Source organism: Eptatretus burgeri, chromosome 21 (genome assembly GCF_056783735.1).
Source record: "Eptatretus burgeri isolate ZD-2024b chromosome 21, Ebu_testis_v1, whole genome shotgun sequence".
In the NCBI taxonomy this organism is placed as follows: Eukaryota; Metazoa; Chordata; class Myxini; order Myxiniformes; family Myxinidae; genus Eptatretus; species Eptatretus burgeri.
In genome coordinates, this window is record NC_140981.1 from 2,269,343 (window position 1) to 2,288,016 (window position 18,674).

At 44.6% G+C, this 18,674-nt stretch overlaps 1 protein-coding gene across 15 annotated transcripts in view; it reads right to left on the minus strand.

Annotated features, from left to right (window-relative positions):
* Positions 1-343: 343 nt before the first annotated feature.
* Positions 344-18,674, minus strand: part of LOC147008183 (tubulin alpha-8 chain-like) — a 45,962-nt gene continuing 27,631 nt past the window's right edge. For 2 of the 15 annotated variants that reach the window (XM_085865454.1, XM_085865445.1), the window contains exon 5: positions 11,912-12,124. In XM_085865454.1, coding sequence (XP_085721580.1) covers positions 12,060-12,124 — 65 coding nt within the window. In that variant the 3' untranslated portion in view covers positions 11,912-12,059. The other 13 variants (XM_085865451.1, XM_085865450.1, XR_015053582.1 and 10 more) reach the window with 13 other exon arrangements.

The window sequence follows — 18,674 nt, forward strand, 5'->3', positions numbered from 1 at the left end:
TTTTCGGCACCGCGTGCACAGGTGATTTTGGCCACATTGAAGAGGTTGTGAAATCGAGTTAACAATGGTGGAGGAAGCTGACTCTTTGCGTGCTTCCTGCTCGACTCGTGTAGTGTGTTGTGTGTAAAGATCAAGACTGTAAGTGAATTAATTTTAAAAATGGCCTCCGAGCATGATTGTGTAAAAAAAACTCGTGATTTTCCGACACGAACGTACAACGGACACTTTTTCACAGATATCTCCAAAGCGAACAGCAGCAACAATCACACGGACACCTCGGGTATGACGGTGAAATGTATGCACGACGCACATTTCCATTTCAAAAAAATTTAATTTTCAAAACATAATTAAAAAAAACAAAATACCATAACAACAATAACAATACAAAGAGCAAATAAAACCAAAAAGTTGATGAACCCAAACCCAAAGAAAGCACTACTCAGCAAAGAAAAACCGAAAAACCCGAACACGCGGAAAACGATAAAAACAGCTCACTTATAAACAACAACTTATAAACAACAACTTATAAAAAACAACTTATAAACGGACGTAGTGAAACGTGCAGCGAACCGCTCTGCACATTCAAAAAACATCAGGGTTTGCCTGCACAACCTCACTCACCTCAAAAAAAAAACAATCACACAAAGAAAACACATGACCACAATTATTTTAAAATAAGAACAACATTTACGAAAAAAATTCAACCAACACTATTAATAGGCAGCTCCATGAAGTTTAAACACATGAAACAGGAGATCCTTCTGAAACTAGAAAGTGTTCACTCATTCTTGTAGCTCCTATATTGGTCAAGATGTGAGGGAAAATGTGTCCATTTTAGGGGTCTGAATACCATCATTTTTGCACATGCCCGCCTCCCCAGCACCACCATTTTCTTGGGGTGACACCACCTCTCCTTGTCTCATTTCCATGGAATTGGGGGCACCCATGTAGTCTGCAGGAAGGGAGTTCTGCACACACCGAATGTACCCAACAGGTAATCAATCACCTTGTCTAATTCTTATTATTCACAATCCATTTGAGCAAGCCATCCCAATTCCCCCTCCATGTCCAAATTTATTGCGTCCTTCTCATTGTTCTGAGTCCCCTTACAAAAGTCATTCAATAGTTCGTCATTCAACCGTACCAACTGTTGAATCCTTTTAAAAAGATTTTCATCAATCTTTGGAGCACGTGTGTTTGACGATCCTTGTTCCTCAAGTCCCACCAACGTGGTGTCTCGACTGGATTTTACACTATGTTCTTGATTTTCTGGATCTTCATGGTCGGTCTGGAGCGGCTTCGTGTGCCACCATCGCTGTAACTGTGGAAAACCCTCTCATACACACTCCAATTACTAACGATAGCGGCTATCAATATCACTGGTGTGGTTCGGCTTGCTACGCTCGCCTCTCCACACGTCATCACGGGGATTGACGTCACAGATTTGCTGTCTTGGCATGATTTACACCAATCATAATCCAAACATTTCTTTTCTACAAATGTATTTGTAATATTGGTGATATTATATTTATTTGAAATTTCAGTTGTGATATAAGAAGGTCCAAGTGGTCAAGGGTCTAAATGGTAATAGGGTCTTTTGGCAACATTATTGGAGCATTGACCTTTGAGCTCATTTTGTTTGGAGGCATTCCAGAAATGTTGATTGTATTTTAAAACTCTGTTGGAGAGAGAGTTGCCTGGTTTTGGTCAGCTGCAGAATCAGCACTGACCAAGACTGTCTTGGATCTTGGGAGTTGTGCCATTATGACTTCATTTAGTCTGTCAACGTCATTATTTGTGGATGTGAGGATGGCTCTCTCCCTTCAAGCCACAGTGGATCAGTGTGGTTCTGTGGCTGATCAAATCCAGCATTAACATGGTTGATGACTTCCTCTTCTGATTTGAAGACAGAGATGTGATGGAAGTTCAATGGTATCATGGTATCAAGGGTGGTCAACACTTGGAAGACAGCCTTCCCCTAAATCGATCAACCATTGTGCATACTGGTTGATGCTGTACGTTCTCCATCTACAGTATTACCTTGAGATGCGGTAGCTTCAATGTGCATGTTGATTCGCAAATGCAACTTTTACACAATGTTGCCAGAGAGAAGACTTGGTTCGAGGCAGGAGTTGACGATGTCAGGTTGGCGACCTCTTCTGACCACAGGAAGAATCTGCCTGAAATCCCCAGCAAGAATCCCCGACCTTTGACATGCTGCTGATACTCTCCCAACAATGGATGGAGACCCTCAATGTCAGACATGAAATCAGGGCCGTCTCTCTCTGGAGATATCTCGAGCTTTTTATACATTCTGGCATCCTTCCTTACTCTCCAAACTGTCTGTCTTTGGAGTCCAAGGCCAACTCCACTCTTGGATTACTGGCTTCCAATACTCTCATAGCCAACGTGTGGCTCTCAATGGAGCCCTTTCCTCTCCTCTCCCTGTCAAGGCTGGAGTACCCCAAGGCAGTGTTCTCAGCCCCATCGTATTCTTAATTTTCATCAATGATCTCACTCATGCTCTGAAAAAATTCTCTCTGTCGATTTGCTGATTACTCCACTTTCTTCCATGACATCTCTCATCCCTCTGACAGACAGGCAGCAGCCTCTTCCCTCCCCTCAGGCCTTGACAAAATCACAAACTGGTCAAACACGTGAAACATGTCTTTCAATCCTGAAAAATCTCTCTCTGTCTCTGTCTCTCTCTGTCTGTCTTTTTCTCTCTCTCACTCTCTGTCTCTCTCAAACAGAAAGGACCGTACTGCAAATCCTCCCACCTACTTTCTCAATAACCCTTGTGAAGAGGTTCAGTCACTCAAACTCTTGGGTCTCACTCTCAGCCATGATCTCTCTTGGGCAAGTCACATTTCAAAATTGGCCTCCAACACCAGCAGCCGACTGGGAATCCTCCGTTGTGCAAAGTCCCTCCTTGGCACACCTGAGCACCTGACCACATGCAAAGTTTTCGTCCGCAGCCTGATGGAGTACTGTGGGTGATGCTCCTGCCTCTCACATTTCTCCTCTTCTAGCTGTGGAAACCAAGGCATTTCGGATCATTGGGATCTCCCACGGTGAGGCTGAGTCTTTGGGTCTCTCACTTTCTCACCGCAGGCAGGTCGGTGGTCATTCTGTCTTCTACCGTCTCCTCTCCGGTCTCGCCCCTATCCCCCTGCTCTGTCTGCAATATGTATTTCTACAGGGCGCTCAAGGTCCGCCAACAATCCCCTTCTGGTAAAACCACCAAAATCACGAATCACTGCTCACCTTCACTCTTTCATTCCTCTTTGTTCCTGCCTTTTGAATAAACTTCCACACTCTCTTCAATCCCATTCTTCCCTCCAGGTCTTCAAAACACCTGTTCACCACCATCTCAGTTCACCCACATCCAAAATCACGATCTTTTCAGCACCCGTTGAACCATCCTGGACCCCTCCCAAAATTCTGCTTATCTTTCCATATTGTCCACCCTGAGCATTCTCCATTACCCCTCATCGTTACCTGCATCCCTTTTTTGTCTATCTCCATCTACCTTCTTCCTCTGGCCGACTGTTGGTGTTTCCCCCTTTCTCCTGCTGTTCCCTTTATTGTGCTGTGTTCTGACTTTGTTCTGTGTCATCGCTCTTCTACGAGCCTCGAGCATGTATATAAAAACAAATAAACTGTCAGATTGAATTGATAAGGTGTTGAGAGAGCACAAGCTCCATTGATGAAATGGCCTCTTCCTGCGTCCAAGTCCCTCGTATTCCTTACGTTTATGTTGAACAACTTTGGCACACAAAAAAAACATATTTTTTCAATTTATTTTGATTGATTTCCCCCTGAAACTGGAAGCACGTGACGTCACAGCCGAATACAACATTTGAAACCTGACAAGTACCGAGGGTACAAATTCAGAAAAGCGATGAAATTAAAGAAATCAAACACAGTCGTGATCCTGTTCAGGATATTCAAACAAATCGGGTAAAGCTTTAGTTTAAGGACAACATAATTTAAACTTCAGAATCATCTCACACTCAAAGCTCGCACATCGAACACCTCGTCTCCGTACTCAAGAAAATAAATAATTTCCTCCAAAAACAAAGGTCGAACCCTTTGTGGTCATTCCGGGAGGGGTTATGGGTCCATGGTTGAAGGTTTCCTCATAGGTCTTCATCAGTCTTCGTCCTCTTAGTTCTTACTTCCAGTGTAAACCCTTCTGTTCAGCCTCCTTCCCTGCGGTGAGGAATCGGTGTAAAAAAATCGACTTACAAACAACATTAAGCAGGAGAATGGGGGTAATCGCGAACACAATGATGAGATAAATAACTCGAGTTCATTGAACACCTCACACTGCGCAATGTTGAGGAAAAGGAAACTGGGCAGCGCCTGCGAGCGGCAAATTTGATTGGTTGTGATGACGTAAAACGCGGGTTATATTTTCCCCAATTACAGCTAAACGGAGTTTTGAAATCGCCAAGATGGTGATTTGTGTTCTTCAGTGTTCCGAGTATATAATTCAATTGAAATAAAATTAAGATTTTAAAGTTAGTGCAAAAGAGAAATTTGGAAGTTTACCACGGTTGATGCACCGTCTGTTACACCGCCTTATAGTCAAGTCAAATTAGGCCAAATAAGGCGTTAACCCACCACAAATTGCAATAGTAACGAGTCCTATATTATTTGACACAGAAAATTGACTTGAATAACATATCAAAAGTTTAGGTGAATCTAAAGTATGGGAAGACTGTCAAATTTGCATAAATCCAAGATGGCTGCCACAAAAATCTTGAAACCATATAACTTCATACAATTGTTTCCTCATCAGTCTGTAGGTGTTGCAATAATGACAAGACTGTTATATGAGGTAACGAAATATTCATTTGTATTGTATATGAATCCAAATTGAAATATTTTTATTTGTAACTATTAAACAAATCCAAGATGGCCACCATTAAAAGGGCTTTTTGTAGTTATTTTGATGTAAATATGACATAAATTGGTCCTGAACATTTCTATGGAGTCATTCACAAGGTAAAACACCCCAGTCCATATCTCTGATTATTTTTTACCAGTAATGTTATGTTAACTAGAATATTGTGGGGGATTTACGGCCATTCAGAAACACAAAAACGTGCGACATGGGTAGATGCTGTAATCAGTAATAGCGAGAAACTACATATAAATATCTATACATTTATCAACAACCAAATGTTGTAGAAGCTTCATTTTGGTGTCACATTTTGTTTTACAATCAAGGAAACGTTTAGAATCAACTTAATGGTCATTAATAAAATCCAGTATTGCTATTGTTCGGAAAGATTACTTGTCATATTGGGGACAATAGGTCATGATGTCCAGCTAGAGATGACATTACATATGGATTGAGGTTGAGAGTGTATGGAAGTTTTATGAGAGAATGAGAAAGACAAAAAAGACATCATATTATAAAGTTTAATGCAGAAACATTATTTTGCATGTGCATGTCAAACAAGGTAAGTTCAATCATCTGGTACAGAATTAACTCGAAAGTTTGAATAAGCTACCAATTTCAATCATTATCGCCTTATATTGAAATTATAACTGACCTTTGACATATTTAATAATTTGTTTGGTTCACAATGGATTATTGCCAAAAATTGAATTTGGAATATACCTGTATCACATATAGAATATATTTAAATGATTCATCCACACATCTGACCGAAGATATGAATAAGGAAGCTCATGTTCAAATACATAATCGTAAAAATGAGAATCTATATCACATATACTTCGTTATGTGGCATACATGGATATAGAAGTTAGATATACAAATTAACACTTCATGAGTAGAAAGTGGATCAATCATGAAAATGAAACACGCGGCGAGATGTAAACGTAAGCATATGACTTATTGTCACATATAACTTATATAATATAATACTGAAATAATACAGCAAAAACATGGTTCTACTTGAATCAATAGTCTTATATGTTGCTGATTCATTCATCAACATCGTCATCTTCGATCTGTGACATATTTGTACACACGCCTCGGCAGTGGTGTTACAGTAGCCATGATGCCCATCCCATGGAAAGTATTATGTCCATCGATGGTGAGGAGGTTATGATCAACGTTATCTGCAATGCATTGTATAAAGTTGTCACTTGATATGTGAGGAATATCTGTGCCTTCCTTCACAGCTGCACTACGTTCAAATTTGGAGACCTCACTATAGCTGCACGTGAATCCATGTTTGTGAAGAGTATCTATGAGGAACTTTGAGCCAAAGTGGTGATGTAGTTGAACTTCCAGCCCTAGCTGCAGAAGAGCTCGTAAGACATGGCGCCGAGTGGCCTGCACCATGGATTGTCCAATTGAGGCCATCTTCCTGTCGCTGTCAACACCAGTGAATACGTCACCAATAAATAATTGAAGGGACTTTGGTAAGAATGTACAAGCCATTTCTACCGAATCCATTTCTGCGCATGTGGGATACATGTCAGACTGTTGTTGAATCATCTTTATGTCATTCTTCAAGAGTTTGGCAGCAGTCTTAATTATGTTGTCCTTTTCTTGTTTGGGGTTTTCTGCCTTTGGTTGAGAATGGAAATCCTGAAGAATACTTGTCGCATTGCTCCACATTGTGACCACGTTTGGTTTCCCATTGATCTCTGTGATGATGACTTTATCTCCGAACTTCTTCTGTATTTGGTCTTTCATGGAAGTGTGACCATATGGTGGAACGTTGGAGTCTGAAAGGAACTCTGCCATATTGTCGATAAGATCTTTTATGGTGGTCTGTTCATCATCGTTGTGTTCAGAGTTATGCATTACATCTTTAAATGCTTCAGCTTGCATGACATGATGAGGTCTTCCACGTTTCATACGTTTCACAGATGTATTAATTATCATCATGTTGTTGAAATTTTACAGGAATATCTTTGTTGGTTCTGAAATTATTGCTGCACGTCTTGTGATATATGGCATCCGCAGCATGTAAATCATGGACAGCTTTGATTCTCCCCTCGACCGTTTTCGCCCATTCATCATTTCTTTTGTCACATACTTGTAGAACACTCTCCTGGAAATCTAATGTTCTGATGGGTATGAGTTTCAAATCGGGATTCCTGCCTTCTCGGGGATCACCCTGGCCACAAAAGGAGGCAGTGACTGGCATAATCAAATAAACCCACCGATGATCGCAAAGATGGTTTGTCATTGGATGAAGGAAGATCACCAAGTCTCTTACGGTTGGATTGCTCTCTATAATGAAGGTTTGTATAAACTTGGCGACAGTTCTGGTGGACATGTTGTCCAGGTAGAGCATTAATGTTACTGTGTCTGGCTGTACTTGCTCTATTGATGCCATCACATCCCTTTGCAGTGAGTTGGGAGCTTGGTTGGTCTGACGATATGGATTTCTGGCATACAACACAACTCAGCTCTTCATACATCATGACTCACCCTGGAAATAGAGAGGGTTCACAAAATAATACAATTAATACGTGCCTTATCTAGTACATAGCACTGATGGATCACATACATATATCAATCCATTAGCCATGTTAGCCCTGTTAACATTGCTGGAGCAACTGACATGCGGGGCCACATGCATAGGATCATCGCATAAAAGTTTCACATTCGTCATAACCCAATATCCATTTTTATACGTCCACCATTAACAACATCATGCTTAAAAGTGATTTACCTATATTTATGATTTTGTATGATGTATTTATCTGAATAGAGTAACAGATATCCTGTGTAGGGATATGCATCATCATGTTATGACCAGTGTAATTTAATGACAAATGAATGTTTCATTAATTATTCATCGATCATACTCTATTTTACAATTTTTCACTTATAATTTAGCCATTTTTATTGATAAAATTAATTATTTTTTTGCAGATTTCCAAAATTCCATGTATACAGTGCCCCAGCTATACACTGGCCTTCTATTTGTGATACCACCAACAACAATAGTCAGTCATCACCACGATAATAGCTTAAATAATGGCTCAAACTTCGATTAAACCGGTTTCTGGCGACCATTTTGAATTTATGCAAATTAGACACTGTTCCCATCTGTTGATTCAATTACATTTTGGATATGTTATTTCAGACATATTTCTGAGTTGAATAGTGTTGGAATCATTACTATTGCAATTTGTGACGGGTTATTTCCTAATTTGACTGGACTATGATTTGACATGTTACATTAGTTCCTTGTGCCTGTTGTTTGTGTCCTTTACAACGTCCTTAAAAAAAAAACAGTGAGTTTCCTGTTTGGAATGATTTTCAGCTTTGTTTGACTGCCAGACAGGCAGACAGAGTAAAAGATATTATCTCACTCCTCTGTGCGCATGTGCGATCGGGACGAATTCAGACGCAAAGTGCTGGAGAGTACCTCTCTCTCTCTCTCTCTCTCTCTCTCTCTCTCTCTCTCTCTCTCTCTCTCTCTCTCTCTCTCTCTCTCTCTCTCTCTCTCTCTCTCTCTCTCTCTCTCTCTCTCTCTCTCTCTCTCTCTTTCTCTTGCTCTCTCTCTCCGTACTCTCTCTCAGTACTGTCTGTCTCTCTCTCTCTCTCTCTCTCTCTCTCTCTCTCTCTCTCTCTCTCTCTCTCTCTCTCTCTCTCTCTCTCTCTCTCTCTCTCTCTCAGTACTGTCTCTCTCTATCTCTCTCGCTCTCTCTCTCTCCTCTATGGAGGTGGAGACAAAGGGAACCGATTACTGAACCCCACTTTTCGATTTGCACGCACGGGGTAATAACAACAATGGACATTTAACAACACCAAGCCTCACCAGGGTATCGTACAGAGACATGCGCTGTCTTCATCGGACATGGAGAACTCATCGGGAAGAAGAACCCTGCAGATCGAATCACCTGTTTTGTTGAAAGATGAACACACACGATCGGAGTAGTTTACGTACGGATTATCAAGGCGGTGTCCGTGTACATGTTTGTGCGTAAAGGTTGTCAGGCTTACCGTTTGCAACACAAACTCAACTATCTCCCTCCAAACATGTTTCCCAATCCAATCAGCTTGTAAATATTGGTAATAGTCGACAGACCGTATCGGTTGCCCGGTACGAATCCGGCGAGTGGACATCACAGTTACATAAAAGCATCCCTAAACCATTTGTGTACCTGTTGTTGTTCCTTCTTTTGTAAGTCTTTCTTCTCAGACAAAAGAGCGGAATTGTTCGTGAAATCTGCAATGAGAGAGCATTTAACAATGGAGGGGATCGCCGGGCTGCATAGATTACAGTAGATATAAGAATTAACAATCTATATCAAAGTAGATCTTCGTATGCCACTGACAAACTCACAGCCCAATTACAACAGCCCGTCCCGTCCCTTTGGGTACAGGTTCGAATAATGACCCCGTTAATCCCACGGTTTAACGTCACCAAGTTCCGGGTTCATAAGACGCACTGAACCTCGATAACCTGAGGGTAAAGAAACCATTGTGTGCTGCCTTGTGAACTGTAACAGCAATTAGCAAAGCATCAATTAACCGATGACTGAAAGGAGTTTACATCGAAGGAACACTTTTAAACGAAGATAATAAATCATAATTCATCTTGGAAAATAAATACAGCTAACGTGAGATCATATTTCGGAGTGATGCAGTAACTCGATGAACCGATGCATACCTGGATTTGTGCAACACCTTTCTTCCAAAGGCAGGTATGATAACCTGTTTGCTTCCATCATTGCACGTTTCCACTCACGACAAAGTTTGTCTGTGCTGTTCACCTCGGGAGAAGGAAAGAGAGGGGAGAGAGAATTAGGGGGAGGAAAAAATGGGGGAGGAGAGAGAGGTGGGGAAAAATAGAGAAAGGGGGGAAAGTTTGGGGGTAGGAATAGAGAGATGGGGGGAGTGGGTGGGAGAGAGAGAAGGGGGAGGTAGGAAAGGGTGGGGTGAGAGAGAAGAGAGTGCCGGAGAGAGCTCGCCGACCGTCGCACCACGAGGGTGCAGGTAACCAGCGTCGGTCTCGTGGGGCCCATTCGGTCAGCCAAGTCCCACGCCATCAAGGCCCACGGGCCCAGTCTGACCCCCCTGTCTATGGGGGTGGTCTTTTCCTTTTCTCTTGCTTTCGAATGAATGTTGTGGCGCCGAGTCTGAGAAGTAGAACTGCTTAAGTGCCAGTAAATTATTACTGCTTATATTCGGTCGTCGTGCTTTCCCTTGCTTTTGTTTGCCTGTATACGTGTTGGCTCTACATACGTGTAATTGAGAATAAATGTGCTTTGTTGAAATGTACCCCATTCGTTGCGTCTTCTCCCGATTGAAAATGCCATCTTGCATCGCGGAATAAATAGCTGGGTTTTAAACACCCGTTAAATAGAATCGGATCCGGCGAGGTCGGGCTATAATACCCGCTCGGTTATCACTGCAGAACGGAACGAACCGCTTGGGCGGTTCGTGTCCAAGCCGACCTGCGCCGAGGTACGGTCTCCCGGTTAGCTATCCGCACGGGTACTTTAGGTATATCGAGATTCGGCGATTGACCCTATCCTGCGCGGGTAGAAAATTGGCTAGGCCGTGGTGAGGTTGAAGACCCACCCGTGACAGGGTTCCGGCGTTGCTCTGGAAGGTCACGACTGAATTGTCCGTCCGGTTGCGAGCTGCTACTATTAGTGGAAAGCGGCCGTTCGTACGCCGGTGGGCGCGAATTCGCAACAATATATATATATATATATATATATATATATATATATATATATATATATATATATATATATATATATATATATATATATATATGTATCTCTGGTTATATATATATATGTATATATATGGTTATATATATATATATATATATATATATATGTATTTATATGGTTATATATATATATATATATATATATATATATATATATATATATATGTATTTGGTGCCATCTCTCAATGGTGAAGAATGACTTTAAAATTCCAGTCGTCAGAGCCGCATCTTCACCAAATTTGTGTCAATTCATCGTTGTCACACACGTAACCTGTCCACTCCGTCAACAACTTTTTGTCCGAATCGTCCACAACTTTTTTGAGATATCGTGCTCACAGACAGGGTTGAAAACACAACCTGCATCCACCTTCAGTGGCGGAGTTAATGAACAAAATCTGTTCTCTCAAAAGGTAACCATTTACCTGCATTTTGCAGAAAGGCTCCACGTTGCGTGTTTGAAACCACCCTGCGTCAGTTTGGGGATGTCTGATGAAGGTCACGTGGTACCATTTCACAACACCTTTCTTATTCCTCAGCACAGAATCCCCACTTCCTTTGTCGGTTGTGATGATCCCTGGCCACCTGCAAAGGTAATAATTTATTATTCATGCCAAAAAGATAAAATGTATATATATATATATATATATATATATATATATATATATATATATATATATATATATATATATCTTCTTCTTTCGGCTGCTCCCGTGAGGGGTCGCCACAGCGGATCATCCGTATGATCCGCATAGTGATTTGGCACATGTTTTACGCCGGATGCCCTTCCTGACGCAACCCTGGTCGCCTCTTACAACACAGGGATATGGTACACCTATTTTAACCGGGGTATACACCGGACCAGGATACTGGTACTCATTTCGCCGACCTCGGAAGGATGACAGGCTGAGTCAACCCCCTGGTGTATTAATTCAGTGGCCCAACGGGGCTTGAACTCAGGACCTTTTGGATCCCAAGCCACTGTCCTAACCACTGCGCCAACACCAGGCTCAAATTTATTATACATCCTACAGACGTAAATTAACACTATTTTACTCTGCGCACGTTGCACATCATGTGCAGAAAATTTCACCGGCGGGTAGTCGGCTAGTATAAATAATGCATGTCCAGTACCTGGGATAACTGCAAAGTTTAGCAAGTACGAGGCTTCCTTGCACGTGCTCAGAGTACATGTAGGTCAGATTGAACTTCTCCAATTCATGCCTGCTCGGAACGGGTCGGGAAAGAACCCAACATTCGTTTTCCGCCGTGTTCGGGTTCATGTGACAATACCAGGGCTCGTCTGGTCTCAAGGAAGCTGCGTGTTCCCTGCAGATGGCTCGCCACTTCAGGCACTCGGGGATCTCACACTGGACCCAAGTCTGCCCTTCGCACAGGAGTATTTTCTGGGTCAGGTCTTCGCTCCTCATCTGTGGATTGAACAATTAAACACCTTAACATTGACTGCTTGCTCGGGGAATCGTTCAACAATTAATATGCATGTTTTTATTTAATTTTCTCAGGCTCATGGAAAAGCTGTCTCTCTCTCTCTCTCTCTCTCTCTCTCTCTCTCTCTCTCTCTCTCTCTCTCTCTCTCTCTCTCTCTCTCTCTCTCTCTCTCTCTCTCTCTCTCTCTCTCTCTCTCTCTCTCTCTCTCTCTCTCTCTCTCTCTCTCTCTCTCTCTCTCCCTCTCTCCCTCTCTCTCTCTCTCTCTCTCTCTCTCTCTCTCTCTCTCTCTCTCCCCCCTCCTCTCTCTCTCTCTCTCTCTCTCTCCCCCTCCTCTCTCTCTCGCTCTCTCTGTCTCTCTCTCTCCCCCTCTCTCCCCCCCTCTCTCCCTCTCTCTCTCTCAGTACTGTCTCTCTCTATCTCTCGCTCTCTCTCTCCCCCTCTCTCCCCCCATCTCTCTCTCTCTCTCAGTACTGTCTCGCTCTATCTCTCGCTCTCTCTCTCCTCTATGGAGGCGGAGACCAAGGGAACCGATTACTGAACCCCGCTTTTCGATTTGCACGCACGGGGTAATCACAACAATGGACATTTAACAACACGTAGCCTCGCCAGGGTGTCGTACAGAGACATGCGCTGTCTTCATCGGACATGGAGGGCTCATCGGGAAGACGAACCCTGCAGATCGAATCACCTGTTTTGTTGAAAGATGAACACACACGATCGGAGTAGTTTACGTACGGATTATCAAGGCGGTGTACATGTTTGTGCGTGAAGGTTGTCAGGCTTACCGTTTGCAACACAAACTCAACTATCTCCCTCCAAACATGTTTCCCAATCCAATCAGCTTGTAAATATTGGTAACAGTCGTCAGACCGTTCCGTTGCCCGGTACGAATCCGGCGAGTGGAGATCACAGTTACATAAAAGCATCCCGATACCATTTGTGTACCTGTAGTTGTTCCTTCTTTGCTAAGTCTTTCTTCTCAGACAAAAGAGCGTAATTGTTCGTTAAATCTGCAATGAGAGAGCATTTAACAAAGGATGGGGATCGTCGGGCTGCATAGATTAGAGTAGAAATAAGAATTAACAATCTATCTTAAAGTAGATCTTCGAATGCCACTCACAAACTCACAGCCCAATTACAACAGCCCGTGCCGTCCCTTCGGGTACAGGTTCGGATAATGACCCCGTTAATCCCACGGTTTAACGTCACCAAGTTCCGGGTTCATAAGACGCACTTAACCTCGATAACCTGAGGGTAAAGAAACCATTGTGTGCTGCCTTGTGAACTGTAACAGCAATTAGCAAAGCATCAATTAACCGATGATTGAAAGGAGTTTACATCGAAGGAACACTTTTAAACGAGGATAATAAATCATAAACATCTTGGAAAATAACTACAGTTAACGTGAGATTATATTTCGAAGTGATGCAGTGACTCGATGAACCGATGCATACCTGGATTTGTGCAACACCTTTCTTCCAAAGGCAGGTATGATAACCTGTTTGCTTCCATCATTGCACGTTTCCACTCACGACAAAGTTTGTCTGTGCTGTTCACCTCGGGAGAAGGAAAGAGAGGGGAGAGAGAATTAAGGGGAGGAAAAAGGGGGGGAGAGAGGGAGAGAGAGGTGGGGAAAAATAGAGAAAGGGGGGAGTTTGGGGGCAGGGAGAGAGATGGGGGAGTGGGTGGGAGAGAGAGAAGGGGGAGGGATGTAAGGGTGGTGTGAGAGAGGGAAGAGGGAGGGAGGAGGGAGGAAAGGGTGGGGTGAAGGAGAGAGAGAGAGAGAGAGAGAGAGAGAGAGAGAGAGAGAGAGAGAGAGAGAGAGAGAGAGAGAGAGAGAGAGAGAGAAGGGAGGAGGGAGGAAAGGGTGGGGTGAGAGAGAGAGAGAGAGAGAGAGAGAGAGAGAGAGAGAGAGAGAGAGAGAGAGAGAGAGAGAGAGAGAAGGGGGAGGGAGGAAAGGGTGGGGTGAGGGAGAGAGAGAGAGAGAGAGAGAGAGAGAGAGAGAGAGAGAGAGAGAGAGAGAGAAGGGGAGGGAGGAAAGGGTGGGGTGAGAGAGAGAGAGAGAGAGAGAGAGAGAGAGAGAGAGAGAGAGAGAGAGAGAGAGAGAGAGAGAGAGAGAGAGAGAGAGAGAGAGAGAGAGAGAGAGAGAGAGAGAGAGAGAGAGAGAGAGAGAGAGAGAGAGAGAGAGAGAGAGAGAGAGAGAGAGAGAGAGAGAGAGAGAGAGAGAGAGAGAGAGAGAGAGAGAGAGAGAGAGAGAGAGAGAGAGAGAGAGAGAGAGAGAGAGAGAGAGAGAGAGAGAGAGAGAGAGAGAGAGAGAGAGAGAGAGAGAGAGAGATGAAATATTAAATGGTATTAATGAAATGTTTCCCAGTGATGTTGCAATTTTAAATTACATTAATTCAACCGACTTCTGTGCTCGTTTGAGAGGGGGAGAGATGATGGCATTCTGAGAGAGAAAGGGACCAACTTGCTCGGCCTCTCGGGGCTTTCCACAGGGGTCTGCACGCCGTCGGAGCTGGTTGTTCGCCTCTCCACAATGTTCCACTGACCATATGCCATTGGAGCTGCTCGGCTCTCCAGTCTCCACAATGTTCCGCTGACCACAAGTTGATAACTTGGTGTGGTGTGGATGTGGAACAGGCATGATGGGCTGACTGGCCTGCACCTGCGTCTATGCAGGGATGCAGACCTGAGGGATGCAGACTTGGAGTTTCGTAGGGGTGAGAGATGTGGACGCAAAGTTTGGAGGGAAAAGCATGCGGATTTGGAGTTCGGAGGGGGGAGGGATGCGGACTTGGAGTTGGTAGGGTGGAGGGATGCAGACATGGAGTTGAGATCTCAACATGGAGTTGAGATCTCAACATGGAGTTGAGATCTCAACATGGAGTTGAGATCTCAACATGGAGTTGAGATCTCAACATGGAGTTGAGATCTCAACATGAAATTGAGATCGGGGGAGGGATGCGGACTTGGAGTTGGGAGGGGGCAGGGATCCGGACATTTCCTTTTGATTCCTTGTGATACCGACGAATTCACTGACAAAGGGAACGTTGAGTGCTTAAGCCATTTGGCGAACGCTCTACAAGATACTTAGTACCTGAACACACCCCTGAAGTAAAAAATAGGACTGCACGTCCTGAAGCTCACCTGGATCAGGAGCAAAAGTCACTCAAAGGCCCACAGACCACGTTCGACCCTGATTTTTTTTTTATGTCGTGACAAACTTTGGTGCATCATTGTTTTTGAAGGTTGTGGTCAATCTTCATCGAGATCGTGTATGTAGTTTCGGAGAAGAGAGCGTTAACCTACCCCCTTACCTCCCCCCCCCCCAATCGCCCACCCCCAATGAGCACAGATTTCGATATGATCAATACACCTTCGTAAGGTATCAGAGATGAAGCTTGTGGCCAAGTTTCATCAAAATCGTATGTGTGGTTCAAGTGATACTGAATGACGTGTTTACGGACTCACTCACTCACCTGCGGACTCACTCACTCACCTACAGACACTGCTCAAATAATTTCCTTTCTCCGAGAAACATTAGCAGTCAAGTAACAGTTCTATTTGGACGTGTAGTTGGAGGGACGTGGAAGTGGGGTTGGGAGAGTGGGGGGGAGTGGAGATGTGTACATGAAGTTGGTATGGTGGAGGGATACGGACTTGGAGTTGGGAAGTGGGAGGGATGCGGCCTTGGAGTTGGTATGGTGGAGGGATTCGGACTTGGAGTTGGGAGGTTGGAGGGATGCGGACATGAAGTTGGTATGGTGGAGGAATGCGGACTTGGAGTTGGGAGGTTGGAGGGATGCGGACATGAAGTTGGTATGGTGGAGCGATGTGGACTTGGAGTTGGGAGGTGGGAGGGATGCGGACTTGGAGTTGAGATAGGGGGAGAGATGCGGCCTTGGAGTTGGTAAGGTAGAGGGATGTGGACATTAAATTGAGATCGGGGGAGGGATGCAGACTTGGAGTTGGTAGGGTAGAGGGATGTGAACATGTAATTGAGATCGGGGAGGGATGCGAACTTGGAGTTGGGAGGGGACAGGGATCCAGACATGAAGTTGAGATAGATGGAGGGATGCAGTCTTGGAGTTGGGAGGGGGGAGGGATGCGGACTTGGAGTTGGTCGGGTAGAGGAATGCGGACATGAAGTTGAGAGAGGGGAGGGATGCGGACTTGGAGTTGGTCGGGTGGAGGAATGCGGACATGAAGTTGAGATAGGGAGAGGGATGTGGACTTGGAGTTGGTCGGGTGGAGGAATGCGGACATGAAGTTGAGCCAGATGAAGGGATGCAAAACTAGAGTTGGGAGGGGGGAGGGATGCAGACTTGGAGTTTCGTTGGGGTGAGAGATGTGGACGCAAAGTTTAGAGGGAAGAGCATGCGGATTTGGAGTTAGGAGGGGGGAGGGATGCGGACTTGGAGTTGGTAGGGTGGAGGGATGCGGACATGGAGTTAAGATATGGGGAGGGATGCGGACTTGGAGTTGGTAGGATGGAGGGATGCGGACCTGAAGTTGATAGATGGAGGGATGTGGACTTGGACTTGGTAGGGGGAGGGATGCGGACTTAAAGTTGAGATAGATGGAGGTATGGGGACTTGGAGTTTTGTAGAGGTGAGAGATGTGGATGCAGAGTTGGGAGGGGAGAGCATGTGGACTTGGAGTTGGGAGGGGGGAGGGATGCAGACTTGGAGTTGGTAGGGGGGAGGGATGTGGACCTCAAGTTGAGATAGATGGAGGGATGCAGACTTGGAGTTGGGAGGGATGCATAATATATAATATGACAATTTATTAATTCTTTAATTAAATAAATAAATGAACAAATAAGAAAATTGCACGCTGGGTTGAACCAAAATTCATAAACATAAATTCATCCCAATCTTCCATTGTAAAAAGATCATTAAAAAATTTCAGGATCCGATCCGCATCCGGAGCCTGACCAGAAATGTGCGTTCCTTTGTCCGGTGACCTCCCTCCACAAAAATGTTCACGACAATTGCTTCAAAACTGTGGACAAATATCGTGTGATAAATAGACAAACGAGAAATTACTCACAGAGCGATACTTGGCGAAACAGATAAACTAGAACGGCAATCAGTTGAGCACGTACCTCCACCAGGCTGAACAATGCACCTTTTGTATCCCACTGAGAGGCCGGATCTGAATCAGGACCTGAACCAAAATCGAATCGATTCGTCCTTGTCACACACCCAACATGTCCACCAAGTTTTGTCGAAGTCCGTCCACAATATCGTAATATATATATATATATATATATATATATATATATATATATATATATATATATATATATATATGTATATTTGAGGATTCAGCGGTGGCGGGATTCGCACCCGACTCTTGATAGCCAAATGTTACAGATTTGGCGCCACCCAAACCACCGCCGTCTCCGGGGTTATAACGCCGGCTGGTTCGGCACAATTCTCGGGTTACGCGTCTCGAACCACGACACCAAAATACACCTGTACCTTGACAGCTGGGGGAATATACCCCGGTTACAGACTGGATTTGTCAGGGACCGAGCGGAGTCTACCAGTCTGTAACCATTTTCGTTTTTATATCCAAATCGAGCAGATCCTCCCTTGACGCGGCACGAATTAATTCAAAGCGGCAACTTCAAACGAATCAGCCAGATTTATTGGGGACATCGGGGAACACCACACAAGCAAAACATTCACGAGAATGTTTTAATTAATCTATAACCCGTTCTTAACTCTCGAGATACGGATTATGGGTTTCGAAGGGGTCCCTAACGAGATAAGCCTTAAACGACATGCAAACAAGACATGGACAGCATGCAGACAAGACAGAGAGTACTTGGTGATGTTTCATGGATGAGAGGAAAGTGTCAAAAAACACGAATGTGGCTCGTGACAAGCGGATGTCCACGGATTCGAGCCCCAAGCTCGAGCACACCGCATGGCAAAAATGGCGCTCGTCCTCCTTTGTCGCACCACCCACGCACGCAGCCTCCGCGCGTTCTGACCCCGCGTAAGGTCGACGGCACAAGACCGTCAGATCGATGGTGGGTTTCAGCTGGTTTCGCACGAGGTCCAGCATACAAGTCCAGGCCTGGCCTGTTCACCAGGCCTCCTTCACGAAGCAGATCGCAGACAGACACAGCCGTCCCCAACACAGCAGATCACGACTCCTCCCAATTGTCTCTCATCCAGCCGAAGGGCAGACAGACCTCATGCAGACCTTTCCCTGCCTTTCCTTCGGCCCTGGCTCGCTTCTCCAGGCCACAGAAGGCAGACCCGGCATGCCCAGGTTCATTTTCTCTCTCTCCCGATCGCACCACTGGCTTTCCTTTTTCTGCTCGCCTCCAAAAACCGACAGCTCATCCAGCAGATCGCGCCTCGACACTCGTCGTTTCTCTCTTGCCTTCCGTGTGCACGCTCACCTCGAAGCCCGAGCACGCCTCAAAGCCGACTGCCGTTTTTTTTACTTCTCCAGTTTCACTTCCTCTTTTCTGGCCACTCCCCCTTTCAGCGCTGGGCGGGGACGATTGTC